The sequence below is a fragment of the Engystomops pustulosus genome, chromosome 1, assembly GCF_040894005.1.
Source record: "Engystomops pustulosus chromosome 1, aEngPut4.maternal, whole genome shotgun sequence".
Classification (NCBI taxonomy): Eukaryota; Metazoa; Chordata; class Amphibia; order Anura; family Leptodactylidae; genus Engystomops; species Engystomops pustulosus.
In genome coordinates this window covers 14,705,339-14,723,292 of record NC_092411.1, presented here as the reverse complement: position 1 = coordinate 14,723,292, position 17,954 = coordinate 14,705,339, and the positions used below count along the sequence as shown (strand labels likewise).

At 44.8% G+C, this 17,954-nt stretch overlaps 2 protein-coding genes and 1 long non-coding RNA gene across 4 annotated transcripts in view; 1 reads left to right on the top strand and 2 right to left on the bottom strand.

Moving 5' to 3' along the window:
• ONECUT2 (one cut homeobox 2) overlaps positions 1 to 1,349 on the bottom strand; it is a 48,808-nt gene extending 47,459 nt beyond the window's left edge. For both annotated transcript variants that reach the window (XM_072133770.1, XM_072133780.1), the window contains exon 1: positions 62 to 1,349. In XM_072133770.1, the coding sequence (XP_071989871.1) occupies positions 62 to 1,094 (1,033 nt within the window). In that variant the 5' untranslated portion in view covers positions 1,095 to 1,349. The remainder of the gene's footprint in view (positions 1 to 61) is intronic.
• Positions 1 to 17,954, bottom strand: part of ST8SIA3 (ST8 alpha-N-acetyl-neuraminide alpha-2,8-sialyltransferase 3) — a 186,649-nt gene that overhangs the window by 108,145 nt on the left and 60,550 nt on the right. The gene's annotated exons all lie outside the window — the stretch shown is intronic.
• LOC140064682 (uncharacterized) overlaps positions 11,478 to 17,954 on the top strand; it is a 14,216-nt gene continuing 7,739 nt past the window's right edge. Inside the window, exon 1 of the long non-coding RNA XR_011847799.1 lies at positions 11,478 to 11,669. This is a non-coding gene — a long non-coding RNA (uncharacterized lncRNA). The remainder of the gene's footprint in view (positions 11,670 to 17,954) is intronic.

Below are 17,954 nucleotides of genomic sequence, written 5' to 3'. Positions count from 1 at the left end.
AAGCCCTGGGCACAGTGTGCGGTGGCATTGGAGGTAGGGGCACAGCATCTTTGCAACTCACCTGCAAGCCTGAGAGCCGACATCCTCTGGAACTCAGGCTCCTGCAGCCATTTCCACATTCTTCTAAAAGTCTCCCTCCCAGATTTCAGTTTACTCCAAGGTTTAGGGTTCCTTAGCAGGTCTGATAGGGTGCCCTGTGACCTACACAGTACCCTCTGGGCAAAGATAGCCTGAGGGATGCTGTACCTTTTCAGCTCTGCGGTGATTCTTTGGGCAACTTCTTTGGTATTAATTTCTTCTAATTGTCCAGAATTACTGAGTTGGGATCCAGAGGAGGAGGGCGGCCTGTCACGGCTGGTAGTCAACAAGGGCCCGTGAGATTGAGCGTGGCCGGCGTGGTGCATCCCGTTGAGGTGGGACATCATGGCAGAGGGTGGAGTGCCCAGGCCCCTGGAGAGGTGCTGCTCCCCTCGCGCCAGCATGGCAGTATGGGCATCAAAGTTTGGACTGAGCATCTTCTCGTGGCCCGGTGGTCCATAGTTGTGGAGACTTTGTTGAGTATTGTGGATGGAGCCCAAACCATTGCCCAGGTGGCTGCCTGTCAGGGGGGATAAGCTTTGCCCCATGCCAGTCATGTCCTTGTAGGGGCTGTACAGGTTGTTCATGGCCGGGATGCCCCGGTCGTCCCTCATGAGGGTGAAGCTACCACTGACGTTACCGGTAAGCCTCTGGTGGTGGTGGTGGTGGTGATGATGGGGATGATGATGGGGGTGATGGAATTTGTCGGACACGGTAGAGATGGGTGGTAGAGGCTGGAGCGGGGTCAGGGTGGTGTAGGTGCTGCTCATGCCCATGCCAGGGGGTGAGGTGTCGCAGGGCATGCTCATGGCATGGTGCAGGGGGATGGACAGCTCGGGCCGGTAGTCCCCTGCCCCATCCAGGATGGAAGCCATGCTGGAGACCATGGCTGACCTGGAGGAAGGGACACTCAGGTCCTGGTGAAGCCTCCTGTGGTGGTGAGGGCTGTGGCTGCTCATCAGCTCCTGCTCACCATGTAAACTGCCCAGACTGTCCATTGTCATGTCGGGGTTCATGCTGCAGGCATCCACGTCTTTGGTTAGGCATCAGTCCATGGGTCAGGGTGTTAAGGCCTCTGGGTGCAGTGGGTGTCAGGGTGAGTGGGTGTCAGGGTGCAGTGCTGAGTGCAGGTGGGGGGCAGAGTGTGTGTGTGCCGCTCAGCGGGCTCTATCAGACGGGCCGGTGCCGCTCCTGGCCATGTCCTAGCCCTCTCCTCCTCTTACGTCTTCTGTGTAGGCAGCCGGAGCTGTCCAGAATGGGTTTGCTGAAAGCGCAACCTAACGACAGCGCGGCGCGCGGACGGACGGGCGTCTTCTCCAATCAGAGATCACTCCACCGCCAACGCTACCAATCCAAAGCGGCTAGGGCGGGGCTATTTGGTGTCAAGGCTGGTTGAGAGGTCTCCTCACATCGCTCCGGTCCTATAGATTCTCTTAAAGAGACAGTGTCGCCCCTAGTATCATAAATGTAACAATGTGAGTGTGAGTGCGGCTAGTGTCACACTGCTATGCGCACTAGTGCTGTATGTGGGGTGTCCTGTACACTATGTGCTGCAGGGACAATGGGGCAGGTCAGTGTCCCCGTTCTGCAGATTTGGGCTGAGGTTGCGCAGATGTTGCCTTTGTTTAAAGGAGCAGTAATTAAGGGAAGGGAGGACAGAAGTTTGAGGAGCGTGACCTATTTTCTTTTGATCAGCTGTCACAGGACGGGCAGGGGGTCTCTCAGAGCAGCCCCTCACTCCACTCCAGCTGTTCCAGGAAACTTACAGGAGACAAGAACTTACCAGACACTCACAGGACATGGAGGAGGCACTCATATCTATAGTATGTAGGAGGCACTCATATCTATAGTATGGAGGAGGCACTCATATATATAGTATGGAGGAAGCACTCATATATATAGTATGGAGGAAGCACTCATATATATAGTATAGAGGGGACACTCATATCTATAGTATGTAGGAGGCACTCATATCTATAGTATGGAGGAGGCACTCATATATATAGTATGGAGGAAGCACTCATATATATAGTATGGAGGAAGCACTCATATATATAGTATAGAGGGGACACTCATATCTATAGTATGGAGGAGGCACTCATATATATAGTATGGAGGAGGCACTCATATCTATAGTATGGATGAGGCACTCATATATATAGTATGGAGGGGGCACTCATATCTATAGTATGGAGGGGACACTCATATCTATAGTATGGAGGGGGCACTCATATCTATAGTATGGAGGGGGCACTCATATCTATAGTATGGAGGAAGCACTCATATCTATAGTATGGAGGAGGCACTCATATATATAGTATGGAGGAAGCACTCATATCTATAGTATGGAGGAGGCACTCATATATATAGTATGGAGGAAGCACTCATATATATAGTATGGAGGAAGCACTCATATATATAGTATAGAGGGGACACTCATATCTATAGTATGGAGGAGGCACTCATATATATAGTATGGAGGAGGCACTCATATCTATAGTATGGATGAGGCACTCATATATATAGTATGGAGGGGGCACTCATATCTATAGTATGGAGGGGACACTCATATCTATAGTATGGAGGGGGCACTCATATCTATAGTATGGAGGGGGCACTCATATCTATAGTATGGAGGGGGCACTCATATCTATAGTATAGAGGGGACACTCATATCTATAGTATGGAGGAAGCACTCATATCTATAGTATGGAGGGGACACTCATATCTATAGTATGGAGGGGGCACTCATATCTATAGTATAGAGGGGACACTCATATATATAGTATGGAGGGGCACTCATATCTATAGTATGGAGGGGACACTCATATCTATAGTATGGAGGAAGCACTCATATATATAGTATGGAGGAAGCACTCATATATATAGTATGGAGGGGGCACTCATATCTATAGTATGGAGGAGGCACTCATATATATAGTATGGAGGGGACACTCATATCTATAGTATAGAGGGGACACTCATATCTATAGTATGGAGGAAGCACTCATATCTATAGTATGGAGGAGGCACTCATATCTATAGTATAGAGGGGACACTCATATATATAGTATGGAGGGGACACTCATATACATAATACGGAGGGGGCACTCATATCTATAGTATGGAGGAAGCACTCATATCTATAGTATGGAGGAAGCACTCATATATATAGTATGGAGGAAGCACTCATATATATAGTATGGAGGGGGCACTCATATCTATAGTATGGAGGAAGCACTCATATATATAGTATGGAGGAAGCACTCATATATATAGTATGGAGGAAGCACTCATATCTATAGTATGGAGGAAGCACTCATATATATAGTATGGAGGGGGCACTCATATCTATAGTATGGAGGAAGCACTCATATCTATAGTATGGAGGGGGCACTCATATCTATAGTATGGAGGAAGCACTCATATCTATAGTATAGAGGAGGCACTCATATCTATAGCATGGAGGAGGCACTCATATCTATAGTACAGAGGGGACACTCATATCTATAGTATGGAGGAAGCACTCATATATATAGTATAGAGGGGACACTCATATATATATATAGTATGGAGGGGACACTCATATATATAGTATGGAGGGGGCACTTATATCTATAGTATGGATGAGGCACTCATATATATAGTATAGAGGGGACACTCATATATATATATAGTATGGAGGGGACACTCATATATATAGTATGGAGGGGCACTTATATCTATAGTATGGATGAGGCACTCATATATATAGTATAGAGGGGACACTCATATATATATATAGTATGGAGGGGACACTCATATATATAGTATGGAGGAAGCACTCATATATATAGTATAGAGGGGACACTCATATATATAGTATAGAGGGGACACTCATATCTATAGTATGGAGGAAGCACTCATATCTATAGTATAGAGGGGACACTCATATCTATAGTATGGAGGAAGCACTCATATCTATAGTATGGAGGAAGCACTCATATCTATAGTATGGAGGAAGCACTCATATATATAGTATAGAGGGGACACTCATATATATATAGTATGGAGGGGACACTCATATATATATATAGTATGGAGGGGCACTTATATCTATAGTATGGATGAGGCACTCATATATATAGTATAGAGGGGACACCCATATATATAGTATGGAGGAAGCACTCATATATATAGTATAGAGGGGACACTCATATATATAGTATAGATGGGACACTCATATCTATAGTATAGAGGGGACACTCATATCTATAGTATAGAGGGGACACTCATATCTATAGTATGGAGGAGGCACTCATATATATAGTATAGAGGGGACACTCATATCTATAGTATAGAGGGGACACTCATATCTATAGTATGGAGGAAGCACTCATATATATAGTATAGAGGGGACACTCATATATATATATAGTATGGAGGGGACACTCATATATATATATATAGTATGGAGGGGCACTTATATCTATAGTATGGATGAGGCACTCATATATATAGTATGGAGGGGACACTCATATATATAGTATGGAGGAAGCACTCATATATATAGTATAGAGGGGACACTCATATATATAGTATAGAGGGGACACTCATATATATAGTATGGAGGGGCACTCATATCTATAGTATAGAGGGGACACTCATATCTATAGTATGGAGGGGCACTCATATCTACAGGCGGTCCCCTACTTAAGAACACTCGACTTACATACGACCCCTAGTTACAAACGGACCTCTGGATATTGGTAATTTATTGTACTTTAGTCCTAGGCTACAATAAACAGCTATAACAGTTATCACAGGTGTCTGTAATGGATCTTTAGTGTTAATCCTGATTCTTATGACAACCCAAAATTTTTTAAATCCAATTGTCACAGAGACCAAAAAAGTTCTGGCTGGGATTACAATGATAAAATATACAGTTCCGACTTACATACAAATTCAACTTAAGAACAAACCTACAGACCCTATCTTGTATGTAACCCGGGGACTGCCTGTATAGTATGGAGGAAGCACTCATATATATAGTATAGAGGGGACACTCATATATATAGTATAGAGGGGACACTCATATCTATAGTATGGAGGGGCACTCATATCTATAGTATGGAGGAAGCACTCATATATATAGTATAGAGGGGACACTCATATCTATAGTATAGAGGCGGAACACATATATATAGTATAGAGGCGGAACTCATATATATAGTATAGAGGGGACACTCATATCTATAGTATGGAGGGGACACTCATATCTATAGTATAGAGGGGACACTCATATCTATAGTATGGAGGAAGCACTCATATCTATAGTATGGAGGGGACACTCATATCTATAGTATGGAGGGGCACTCATATCTATAGTATAGAGGCGGAACTCATATATATAGTATAGAGGGGGCACTCATATATATATAGTATGGAGGGGACACTCATATACATAATACAGAGGGGGCACTCATATCTATAGTATGGATGAGGCACTCATATATATAGTATGGAGGGGGCACTTATATCTATAGTATGGATGAGGCACTCATATATATAGTATGGAGGGGGCACTCATATCTATAGTGTGGAGAAGGCACTCATATATATAGTATGGAGGGGGCACTTATATCTATAGTATGGATGAGGCACTCATATATACACTCACCGGCCACTTTATTAGGTACACCTGTCCAACTGCTCGTTAACACTTAATTTCTAATCAGCCAATCACATGGCGGCAGTGCATTTAGGCATGTAGACATGGTCAAGACAATCTCCTGCAGTTCTCCCGAACATCAGTATGGGGAAGAAAGGTGATTTGTGGCCTTTGAACGTGGCATGGTTGTTGGTGCCAGAAGGGCTGGTCTGAGTATTTCAGAAACTGCTGATCTACTGGGATTTTCACGCACAACCATCTCTAGGGTTTACAGAGAATGGTCCGAAAAAGAAAAAACATCCAGTGAGCGGCAGTTCTGTGGGCGGAAATGCCTTGTTGATGCCAGAGGTCAGAGGAGAATGGGCAGACTGGTTCGAGCTGATAGAAAGGCAACAGTGACTCAAATTGCCATCCGTTACAACCAAGGTAGGCAGAAGAGCATCTCTGAACGCACAGTACGTCCAACTTTGAGGCAGATGGGCTACAGCAGCAGAAGACCACATCGGGTGCCACTCCTTTCAGCTAAGAACAGGAAACTGAGGCTACAATTTGCACAAGCTCATCGAAATTGGACAGTAGAAGATTGGAAAAACGTTGCCTGGTCTGATGAGTCTCGATTTCTGCTGCGACATTCGGATGGTAGGATTAGAATTTGGCGTCAAGAACATGAAAGCATGGATCCATCCTGCCTTGTATCAGCGGTTCAGGCTGGTGGTGGTGTCATGGTGTGGGGAATATTTTCTTGGCACTCTTTGGGCCCCTTGGTACAACGCCACAGCCTACCTGAGTATTGTTGCTGACCATGTCCATCCCTTTATGAGCACAATGTACCCTGTAACATCTGATGGCTACTTTCAGCAGGATAATGCGCCATGTCATAAAGCTGGAATCATCTCACACTGGTTTCTTGAACATGACAATGAGGTCACTGGACACAAATGGCCTCCACAGTCACCAGATCTCAATCCAATAGAGCATCTTTGGGATGTGGTGGAACGGGAGATTCGCATCATGGATGTGCAGCCGACAAATCTGTGGCAACTGTGTGATGCCATCATGTCAATATGGACCAAAATCTCTGAGGAGCTTCCAGCACCTTGTTGTATCTATGCCACGAAGAATTGGGGCAGTTCTGAAGGCAAAAGGGGGTCCAACCCGTTACTAGCATGGTGTACCTAATAAAGTGGCCGGTGAGTGTATAGTATGGAGGGGGCACTCATATCTATAGTATGGAGGGGGCACTCATATCTATAGTATGGAGGGGGCACTCACATCTATAGTATAGAGGGGCACTCATATCTATAGCATGGAGGAGGCACTCATATCTATAGTATGGAGGGGGCACTCATATCTATAGTATGGAGGGGGCACTCATATCTATAGTACGGAGGGGGCACTCATATATATATATATATATATATATATATATATAGTATGTAGGAGGCACTCATCTATAGTATGTAGGAGGAACTCATATCTATAGTATGGAGGGGGCACTTATATCTATAGTTTGGAGGGGGCACTTATATCTATAGTACGGAGGAGGCACTCATATATATAGTATGGAGGGGGTACTTATATCTATAGTATAGAGGGGACACTCATATCTATAGTATGGAGAGGGCACTCATATATATAGTATAGAGGGGGCACTCATATCTATAGTATGGAGGGGGCACTCATATATATAGTATACTGGGGGCACTTATCTATAGTATGAAGGGGCAGTCATATATAGTATAGAGGGGGCACTCATATATATAGTATGGAGGGGGCACTCATATATATAGTATGGAGGGGGCTCTCATATCTATAGTACAGTGGGGGGCACTCATATATATATATATATATATATATATATAAAGTATGTAGGAGGCACTCATATCTATAGTATGGAGGGGGCACTCATATATATAGTATAGAGGGGGCACTCATATCTATAGTATGGAGGGGGCACTCATATCTATAGTATGGAGGGGCACTCATATCTATAGTATGGAGGGGGCACTCATATCTATAGTATGGAGGGGGCACTTATATCTATTGTATGGAGGGGGCACTCATATCTATAGTATGGAGGATGCACTCATATATAGTATAGAGTGGACACTCATATATAGTATGGAGGGGCAGTCATATATAATATGGTGGGGGCAGTCATATATAGTATGGAGGGGCACTCCTATATAGTGTTTAGGGGCAGTCATATATATTGTATAGGGGACCGTCATATATAGTATTGGGGTACTCATATATAGTGTGCAGGACAGTCGTATATAGTATATAGGGGATGGTCATATATAGTATAGAGGGGCACCCATATATAGTTTGGAGGGGCACTCATATATAGTGTGTAGGGGAAATCATATATAGTATATAGGGGACAGTCAGGTATAGGATAAAGGGAGCACTCAACTTTTGTATAGAGGGGACACTCATATATAGTATAGAAGGTTACTCATATATAGTATGAAGGGACAGTCATGTATAGTATTGAGGAGGCACATATATAGTTTGGAGGGGGCACTAATTTATGGTATAGAGGGGCGCTCAAATAAGGTTTGGAGGGGACACTCGTATATAGTGTGTAGGGAAAATCATATATAGTATATAGGGGACAGTCATATGTAGGGTGAAGGGAGCACTCAAATATACAGTCATGGCCATAAGTTTTTAGAATGATACAAATGTTAATTTTTACAAGGTCTACTGCATCAGGTTTTATAATGGTAATTTGCATAAACTCCAGAGTGATCAGCTTCACAGCAATTAATTGCAAAGTCAATATTTGCCTAGAAAATGAACTTTTTACCCCAAAACACATTTCAACTTCATTGCAGGCGCCTTAAAAGGAGCAGCTAACATGGTGTCAGTGATTGTTCCAGTAACACAGGTGCGGGGGCTGATGAGGACAGGGCTGGAGATCAATCTGTCATGATTAAGTAAGAATCACACCACCGGACACTTTAAAACGAGGCTGGTGCTTGGCATCATTGTTTCTCTTCTGATAACCATGGTTATCTCTAAAGAAACACAAGCAGTTCCATACTAACATGGAAGAGTATCGCAGCTAGAAAGATTGCACCTCAGTCACCAATCTATCGCATCTTCAAGGAATTCAAGGAGAGAGGTTCCATTGTTGCCAAAAAGGCTCCACGATGCCCAAGAAGGACCAGCATGTGCCAGGACCGTCTCTTAAAAGTGTTTCAGCTTGGGGATGGGGCTCCCAGCAGTGCAGATCTTGCTCAGGAATGGCAGCAGGCAGGTGTGAGTGCATCTGCACGCACTGTGAGACTACGGAGACTCTTGGAGCAAGGCCTGGTGTCCAGGAGGGCAGCAAAGAAGCCACTTCTCTCCAGAAAAAACATTAGGGACAGACTGATATTCAGCAGGAGGTGCGGGGAGTGGACTGCTGAGAACTGGGGGAAAGTCATTTTCTCTGATGAATCCCCTTTCCGATTGTTTGGAACATCTGGAAAACAGCTTGTTGGGAGAAGACAAGGGGCACTCATATATGGTATAGAGGGGACACTCATATCTAGTGTGTAGGGGAAATCATATATAGTATATAGGGGTCACTCATATATAGTGTGGAGGGGGCACTCATATATAGTGTGTAGGGGAAATCATATATAGTATATAGGGGTCACTCATATATAGTGTGGAGAGGACACTCATATATAGTGTGGACAGGAGGGTCAATCATATATAGTGTGGACAGGAGGGTCACTCATATATAGTGTGGAGGAGGGTCACTCATATATAGTGTGGAGGAGGGTCACTCATATATACTGTGAACAGGAGGGTCACTCATATATAGTGCGGACAGGAGGGTCACTCATATATAGTGTGGACAGGAGGGTCACTCATATATAGTGCGGACAGGAGGGTCACTCATATATAGTGTGGACAGGAGGGTCACTCACATATAGTGTGGACAGGAGGGTCACTCACATATAGTGTGGAGGAGGGTCACTCATATATAGTGTGGACAGGAGGGTCACTCATATATAGTGTGGAGGAGGGTCACTCATATATAGTGTGGAGGAGGGTCACTCATATATAGTGTGGACAGGAGGGTCACTCATATATAGTCTGGAGGAGGGTCACTCATATATAGTGTGGACAGGAGGGTCACTCATATATAGTCTGGAGGAGGGTCACTCATATATAGTGTGGAGGAGGGTCACTCATATATAGTGTGGAGGAGGGTCACTCATATATAGTGTGGAGGAGGGTCACTCATATATAGTGTGGAGGAGGGTCACTCATATATAGTGTGGACAGGAGGGTCACTCATATATAGTCTGGAGGAGGGTCACTCATATATAGTGTGGACAGGAGGGTCACTCATATATAGTGTGGACAGGAGGGTCACTCATATATAGTGTGGACAGGAGGGTCACTTATATATAGTGTGGAGGAGGGTCACTCATATATAGTGTGGACAGGAGGGTCACTCATATATAGTGTGGACAGGAGGGTCACTCATATATAGTGTGGACAGGAGGGTCACTCATATATAGTGTGGACAGGAGGGTCACTCATGTATAGTGTGGACAGGAGGGTCACTCATATATAGTGTGGACAGGAGGGTCACTCATATATAGTGTGGAGAGGAGGGTCACTCATATATAGTGTGGAGGAGGGTCACTCATATATAGTGTGGACAGGAGGGTCACTCATATATAGTGTGGACAGGAGGGTCACTCATATATAGTGTGGACAGGAGGGTCACTCATGTATAGTGTGGACAGGAGGGTCACTCATATATAGTGTGGACAGGAGGGTCACTCATATATAGTGTGGACAGGAGGGTCACTCATATATAGTGTGGAGAGGAGGGTCACTCATATATAGTGTGGAGGAGGGTCACTCATATATAGTGTGGACAGGAGGGTCACTCATGTATAGTGTGGACAGGAGGGTCACTCATGTATAGTGTGGACAGGAGGGTCACTCATATATAGTGTGGACAGGAGGGTCACTCATATATAGTGTGGAGGAGGGTCACTCATATATAGTGTGGACAGGAGGGTCACTCATATATAGTGTGGACAGGAGGGTCACTCATATATAGTGTGGACAGGAGGGTCACTCATATATAGTGTGGACAGGAGGGTCACTCATATATAGTGTGGACAGGAGGGTCACTCATATATAGTGTGGAGGAGGGTCACTCATATATAGTGTGGACAGGAGGGTCACTCATATATAGTGTGGACAGGAGGGTCACTCATATATAGTGTGGACAGGAGGGTCACTCATATATAGTGTGGACAGGAGGGTCACTCATATATAGTGTGGAGGAGGGTCACTCATATATAGTGTGGACAGGAGCGTCACTCATATATAGTGTGGACAGGAGGGCCACTCATATATAGTGTGGACAGGAGGGTCATTCATATATAGTGTGGACAGGAGGGTCACTCATATATAGTGTGGACAGGGCACTCTTGTACAGTGTAGAGGGGCACTCATATGTAGTGTAGAGGGAAGACTCATTTATTTTGTGGAGGGGGCACTCATATGTAGTGTGGAGGGGTCTCATATATTGTCTTGTCATATCAATGGCCACATAAGATAATGGCAGCATCTATGTACATAGATTTATCAGAGTTGTCTGAGAGCAGAATTTTTCTAGTATTTCATGGCAACCAATGATAGTTCAGCATTCATTTTATAAACATCTGTGGGAAGATTTAAGCTGATCTCTGATTGGTTGCCATAGGTGACTAGAACAGTTCTGCTCAGAGCCACTTATAAAACATTTCCCCCATATGCATAGATACTATGGGGGATATTTATCATACAGCGGCTCTTGGCCAGCCCGATACATCAGCCTTCTGTCTCTTGATGAATCCAGCGGAGTCCTGCGCAGCACTTATCTCAGGGAGTCAGGGACTGGCATAGACATAAACACAGCCGGCGACTTTTCAAAGTGAGTGCCAGCAAACCCCCCCCCCCCCATGCCCCTTCACGCCCCACTAATGTGAAGGTGGCGGATCAGGGTAAATAATCACAAGTGTAAGTAATAAGCAAGCATTTGCAATTATTTCAGGGCTTCTACGCCACTGACGTGATAAATATCCACCTATATCTATCTATTTAGTATACTATTTAGTATAGTACAGTATGAAGGAGGCAGTCATATATAGTATGGAAGGGGCAGTAATACATAGTGTGGAGGAGGGTCACTCATATATAGTGTGGAGGGGGCACTCATATATAGTGTGGAGGGGGCACTCATATATAGTGTGGAGGGGGCACTCATATATAGTGTGGAGGGGGCACTCATATATAGTGTGGAGGGGGCACTCATATATAGTGTGGAGGGGGCACTCATATATAGTGTGGAGGGGGCACTCATATATAGTGTGGAGGGGGCACTCATAGTGTGGAGGAGGCAATCATATATAGTGTGGAGGGGGCACTCATATATAGTGTGGAGAGGACACTCATATATAGTGTGGAGAGGGCACTCATATATAGTGTGGAGGGGGCACTCATATATAGTGTGGAGGGGGCACTCATATATAGTGTGGAGGGGGCACTCATATATAGTGTGGAGGGGGCACTCATATATAGTGTGGAGAGGACACTCATATATAGTGTGGAGAGGGCACTCATATATAGTGTGGAGGGGGCACTCATATATAGTGTGGAGGGGGCACTCATATATAGTGTGGAGGGGGCACTCATAGTGTGGAGGAAGCAATCATATATAGTGTGGAGGGGGCACTCATATATAGTGTGGAGAGGACACTCATATATAGTGTGGAGAGGGCACTCATATATAGTGTGGAGGGGGCACTCATATATAGTGTGGAGGGGGCACTCATATATAGTGTGGAGGGGGCACTCATATATAGTGTGGAGGGGGCACTCATATATAGTGTGGAGAGGACACTCATATATAGTGTGGAGAGGGCACTCATATATAGTGTGGAGGGGGCACTCATATATAGTGTGGAGGGGGCACTCATATATAGTGTGGAGGGGGCACTCATAGTGTGGAGGAAGCAATCATATATAGTGTGGAGGGGGCACTCATATATAGTGTGGAGAGGGCACTCATATATAGTGTGGAGGGGCAGGGCCGATTCTAGCATATTTGCTGCCTGAGGCGAATATTAAAATGCTGCCCCCCCCCCACTCCCTGTTAAGTAAATGCTGAAAACTTTACTAACAATTAACAACCCTACAGACAGCTCCCTGACACTGTGTGACTGACTACAGGATCTGAGAGACATTAGTGGCATCTAGTACCTTATAGATGACAATCTCTTCCATCAGGACGACTTTATTCCGGGTTCTCCAATCCATGACGTATCAAAGGTGAATTCACAGCCAGATATCTTCAGCTCCGTGCAGCACATCTCCACCCGGCGTCCCTAAAAATACCACAGTCACTTACAGTATGAAGTCTCCTGGAAAACAACACTGCGCTCCTAAATAATATATACCCCTCACAACACAACTGACCGCACGCTACCCCACATATAACACATCCCTTCATTATATAGGGATAAAATCTATATACATATAATATACTGTATCCCATATACAGCCCCTGCAGCTAAGTAATATACTGTACCCGATATACAGCCCCCCCCAGCATAGTAATATACTGTATCCCATATACATCCCCCCAGCTTAGTGATATAGTGATATATAATATATACAGCACCCCCCAGTATAAAATGATTCTGGCCCCATATAATATATACTGAATCCCCCCCAGTATAAAATAATTATAGCCCCAAATAATATCTATAGCACCCCCCCCCAGTATAAAATAATTATAGCCCCAAATAATATCTATAGCATCCCCCCAGTATAAAATAATTATAGCCCCAAATAATATCTATAGCATCCCCCCAGTATAAAATAATTATAGCCCCAAATAATATCTATAGCATCCCCCCCAGTATAAAATAATTATAGCCCCAAATAATATCTATAGCATCCCCCCCCAGTATAAAATAATTATAGCCCCAAATAATATCTATAGCATCCCCCCAGTATAAAATAATTATAGCCCCAAATAATATATATAGCATCCCCCCAGTATAAAATAATTATAGCCCCAAATAATATATATAGCATCCCCCCAGTATAAAATAATTATAGCCCCAAATAATATATATAGCATCCCCCCCAGTATAAAATAATTATAGCCCCAAATAATATATATAGCATCCCCCCCAGTATAAAATAATTATAGCTCCAAATCCCCAAATAAAATATACAGAACCCCCCCACCCCCCACCCCTAGTATAAAATAATTCTGGCCCCATATAATATCTATAGCATCCCCCTAGTATTAAACAATCATAGCCCCAAATAATATATATATTGCAACCCCCCCAGTAATAAAGAAATAATTATAGCCCCAAATAAAATAGCATTCCATGATCCCCCCCCAGTTTAAAATAATTCTGGCCCCATATGATATATATAGCCCCCCCCCCCCCCGCAGTATTAATTATTAGCCACAATTAATTAAATACATGAAAAATAATAAAAATCATACTCACCTGCAGGCAGCTGCTCCCTCGCCGCGGCTCCGGTGTTCACGCGGCTCTCCTGTGAGACGCGGCTCCGCACAGTGACACAGGCGCCGCGCCATGACGTCATGGCGCCTGTGTCACTGCTTAGAACGGAGCGACGCAGCTGCCGGAAAGGCGCTGCGTCGCTCCGCATATAAATCGCGCTTGTGTCTTAAAGAGACAGGCGCGATTTATTTAGCTGGTGGGCGATTCGGGCGTTAATGGACGCCCGAATCGCCCACTTTAGAGCGGCGAATTTCGCCGCCCTTTACAGGGACCCGCATTCTGCCGCCTGAAGCGAGATTTTCATCTCGCCTCATGGCAGATGCGGCCCTGTGGAGGGGGCACCCATATATAGTGTGGAGGGGGCACTCATATATAGTGTGGAAGAGGATCTCATATATAGTATGGAAGGGGCACTAATATATAGTATGGAATGGGAACTCATATATAGTGTGGAGGGGGCACTCATATATAGTGTGGAGGGGGCACTCATATATAGTGTGGAGGGGGCACTCATATATAGTGTGGAGGGGGCACTCATATATAGTGTGGAGGGGGCACTCATAGTGTGGAGGAAGCAATCATATATAGTGTGGAGGGGGCACTCATATATAGTGTGGAGGGGGCACTCATATATAGTGTGGAGGGGGCACTCATATATAGTGTGGAGGGGGCACTCATATATAGTGTGGAAGAGGATCTCATATATAGTATGGAAGGGGCACTAATATATAGTATGGAATGGGAACTCATATATAGTGTGGAGGGGGCACTAATATATAGTGTGGAGTGGGCAGTCATATTTAGTGTGGAGGGGACACTCATATATAGGGTGGAAGAGGAACTTATATATAGTATAGAGGGGGTAGTCATATATAGTATAAAGGATGCACTCATATATAGTATGGGAAGGGAACTAATATAATGGGGCAGATTTATCAAGCAGTCTGAAAGTCAGAATATTTCTAGTTGCCCATGGAAACCAATCACAGCTCCCCTTTAAAATATTAATGAGCACTGGTAAAATGAAAGCTGAGCTGTGATTGGTTGCCATGGGCAACTGGAAATATTCTGACTTTCAGACTGCTTGATAAATCTGCCCTATTGTGTAGAGGGGGCACTCATATATAGTGTGTAAGGGCACTCATTTAGTGTGGAAGGGGCAATCATATATAAAATAGAGGGGGCACTCATAAATCGTATGGATGGGGAACATCCTTGAGGATCTGTGCATGTACAACATAAACCCTCTGCCCTTGTTTGGGGATTTCCACCTGCAGCAAGACAATGTTCCCATCTCTTGGTTTGAATATTCCCAGCAGGGGTCCTTTATACCCAGCGCAGGTTCCAATGCAGCATATGTGGACTCTCTTACAGCAGTTGATGGACTGCTTCGTTCTGGCACAGCACCCATGCATGCTATCTCACAGATCCTTTCTCTCACAGGATTCGTGGGGACTGGAGGCTCCTTAGATCAGGAAGATTGGTAACAATCTTTTCTTTTCATGCACAAAATGTTCTCAGTATGTGAGGCGCAGGAAAAGGTATATACAAAGTCTTTAGGTGGCATCGGGTACCAGCACTGCTGCACAGGACCTTCTCTTCTGTACTGGATTGCTGTTGGCTGTGTGGGGTGGGCAACGGAGATCTGCTGCATGTGTGGTGGACCTGCGAAAAGCTCAAACCGTTTTGGGACCAGGTATACAGTTGGAGGAGTTGTCAGCTGAGACATTTCTATGGCTATGGGAACGTTGGACGCCCTCCGGGAGTCCAAAGAGTATGGGGCCCTTTTTGGAGGATAAACTCACCAACCCATTCCCACCCTTCCTTCCCTTTCCCTTAAATCTTGAGTCCTCCCATGTGCCCTGTTCACCTATCTTTATCCCTTCTGTACGCCCCCCCTATGTGCCCGGTGTGCCAGTTGCTTTGTTGGTTTGTATTGTCCCAAACTACTAAAGCGTCTGACCCAGGCAGTGGACGCCAAGAGGACCATTAATCTTCTTACTTTTTAAAAGGTACTGTTTATGGGGGAACCCCTATTACATGGAAGGCAGTTATGTATAAATTCAAATTCAAAGAAGCTTTATTGGCAGGACCAAAAACAAGTTAGCATTGCCAAAGCTTTTTAAAAATATTGGACTGTGGGAAATAAGGTGGGGTACAGGGTGATGGGGAACAGGATGAATGAGTCCATGGTATCACATGTCTCTCAGCCTATGGCAGGCAGTGACATATTGGGGGTTATTTACAAAGGGTCCGTGGATCGCATTTGCCCATCCATTTCATTTCATGTGTTCAGTGTTTACGCTATTTAAGGGTTATTTGTTAACCCTTGTTTACTGTTATTGTTTTTCTGTTTATAAAAATGTTTCAACATATATAGTGTGGAAGGGGAACTTTTATATATTATATAGGTGGTACTCAGTGTGGAGAGGACACTCATATATAGTGTGGAGAAGGCACTCATATACACTCACCGGCCACTTTATTAGGTACACCTGTCCAACTGCTTGTTAACACTTAATTTCTAATCAGCCAATCACATGGTGCATTTAGGCATGTAGACATGGTCAAGACAATCTCCTGCAGTTCAAACCGAGCATCAGTATGGGGAAGAAAGGTGATTTGTGGCCTTTGAACGTGGCATGGTTGTTGGTGCCAGAAGGGCTGGTCTGAGTATTTCAGAAACTGCTGATCTACTGGGATTTTCACGCACAACCATCTCTAGGGTTTACAGAGAATGGTCCGAAAAAGAAAAAACATCCAGTGAGCGGCAGTTCTGTGGGCGGAAATGCCTTGTTGATGCCAGAGGTCAGAGGAGAATGGGCAGACTGGTTCGAGCTGATAGAAAGGCAACAGTGACTCAAATCGCCACCCGTTACAACCAAGGTAGGCAGAAGAGCATCTCTGAACGCACAGTACGTCGAACTTTGAGGCAGATGGGCTACAGCAGCAGAAGACCACACCGGGTGCCACTCCTTTCAGCTAAGAACAGGAAACTGAGGCTACAATTTGCACAAGCTCATCGAAATTGGACAGTAGAAGATTGGAAAAACGTTGCCTGGTCTGATGAGTCTCGATTTCTGCTGCGACATTCGGATGGTAGGGTCAGAATTTGGCGTCAACAACATGAAAACATGGATCCATCCTGCCTTGTATCAATGGTTCAGGCTGGTGGTGGTGGTGTCATGGATCCATCCTGCCTTGTATCAGTGGCTCAGGCTGGTGGTGGTGGTGTCATGGTGTGGGGAATATTTTCTTGGCACTCTTTGGGCCCCTTGGTACAACGCCACAGCCTACCTGAGTATTGTTGCTGACCATGTCCATCCCTTTATGAGCACAATGTACCCTGTAACATCTGATGGCTACTTTCAGCAGGATAATGCGCCATGTCATAAAGCTGGAATCATCTCAGACTGGTTTCTTGAACATGACAATGAGGTCACTGGACTCAAATGGCCTCCACAGTCACCAGATCTCAATCCAATAGAGCATCTTTGGGATGTGGTGGAACGGGAGATTCGCATCATGGATGTGCAGCCGACAAATCTGCGGCAACTGTGTGATGCCATCATGTCAATATGGACCAAAATCTCTGAGGAGCTTCCAGCACCTTGTTGTATCTATGCCACGAAGAATTGAGGCAGTTCTGAAGGCAAAAGGGGGTCCAA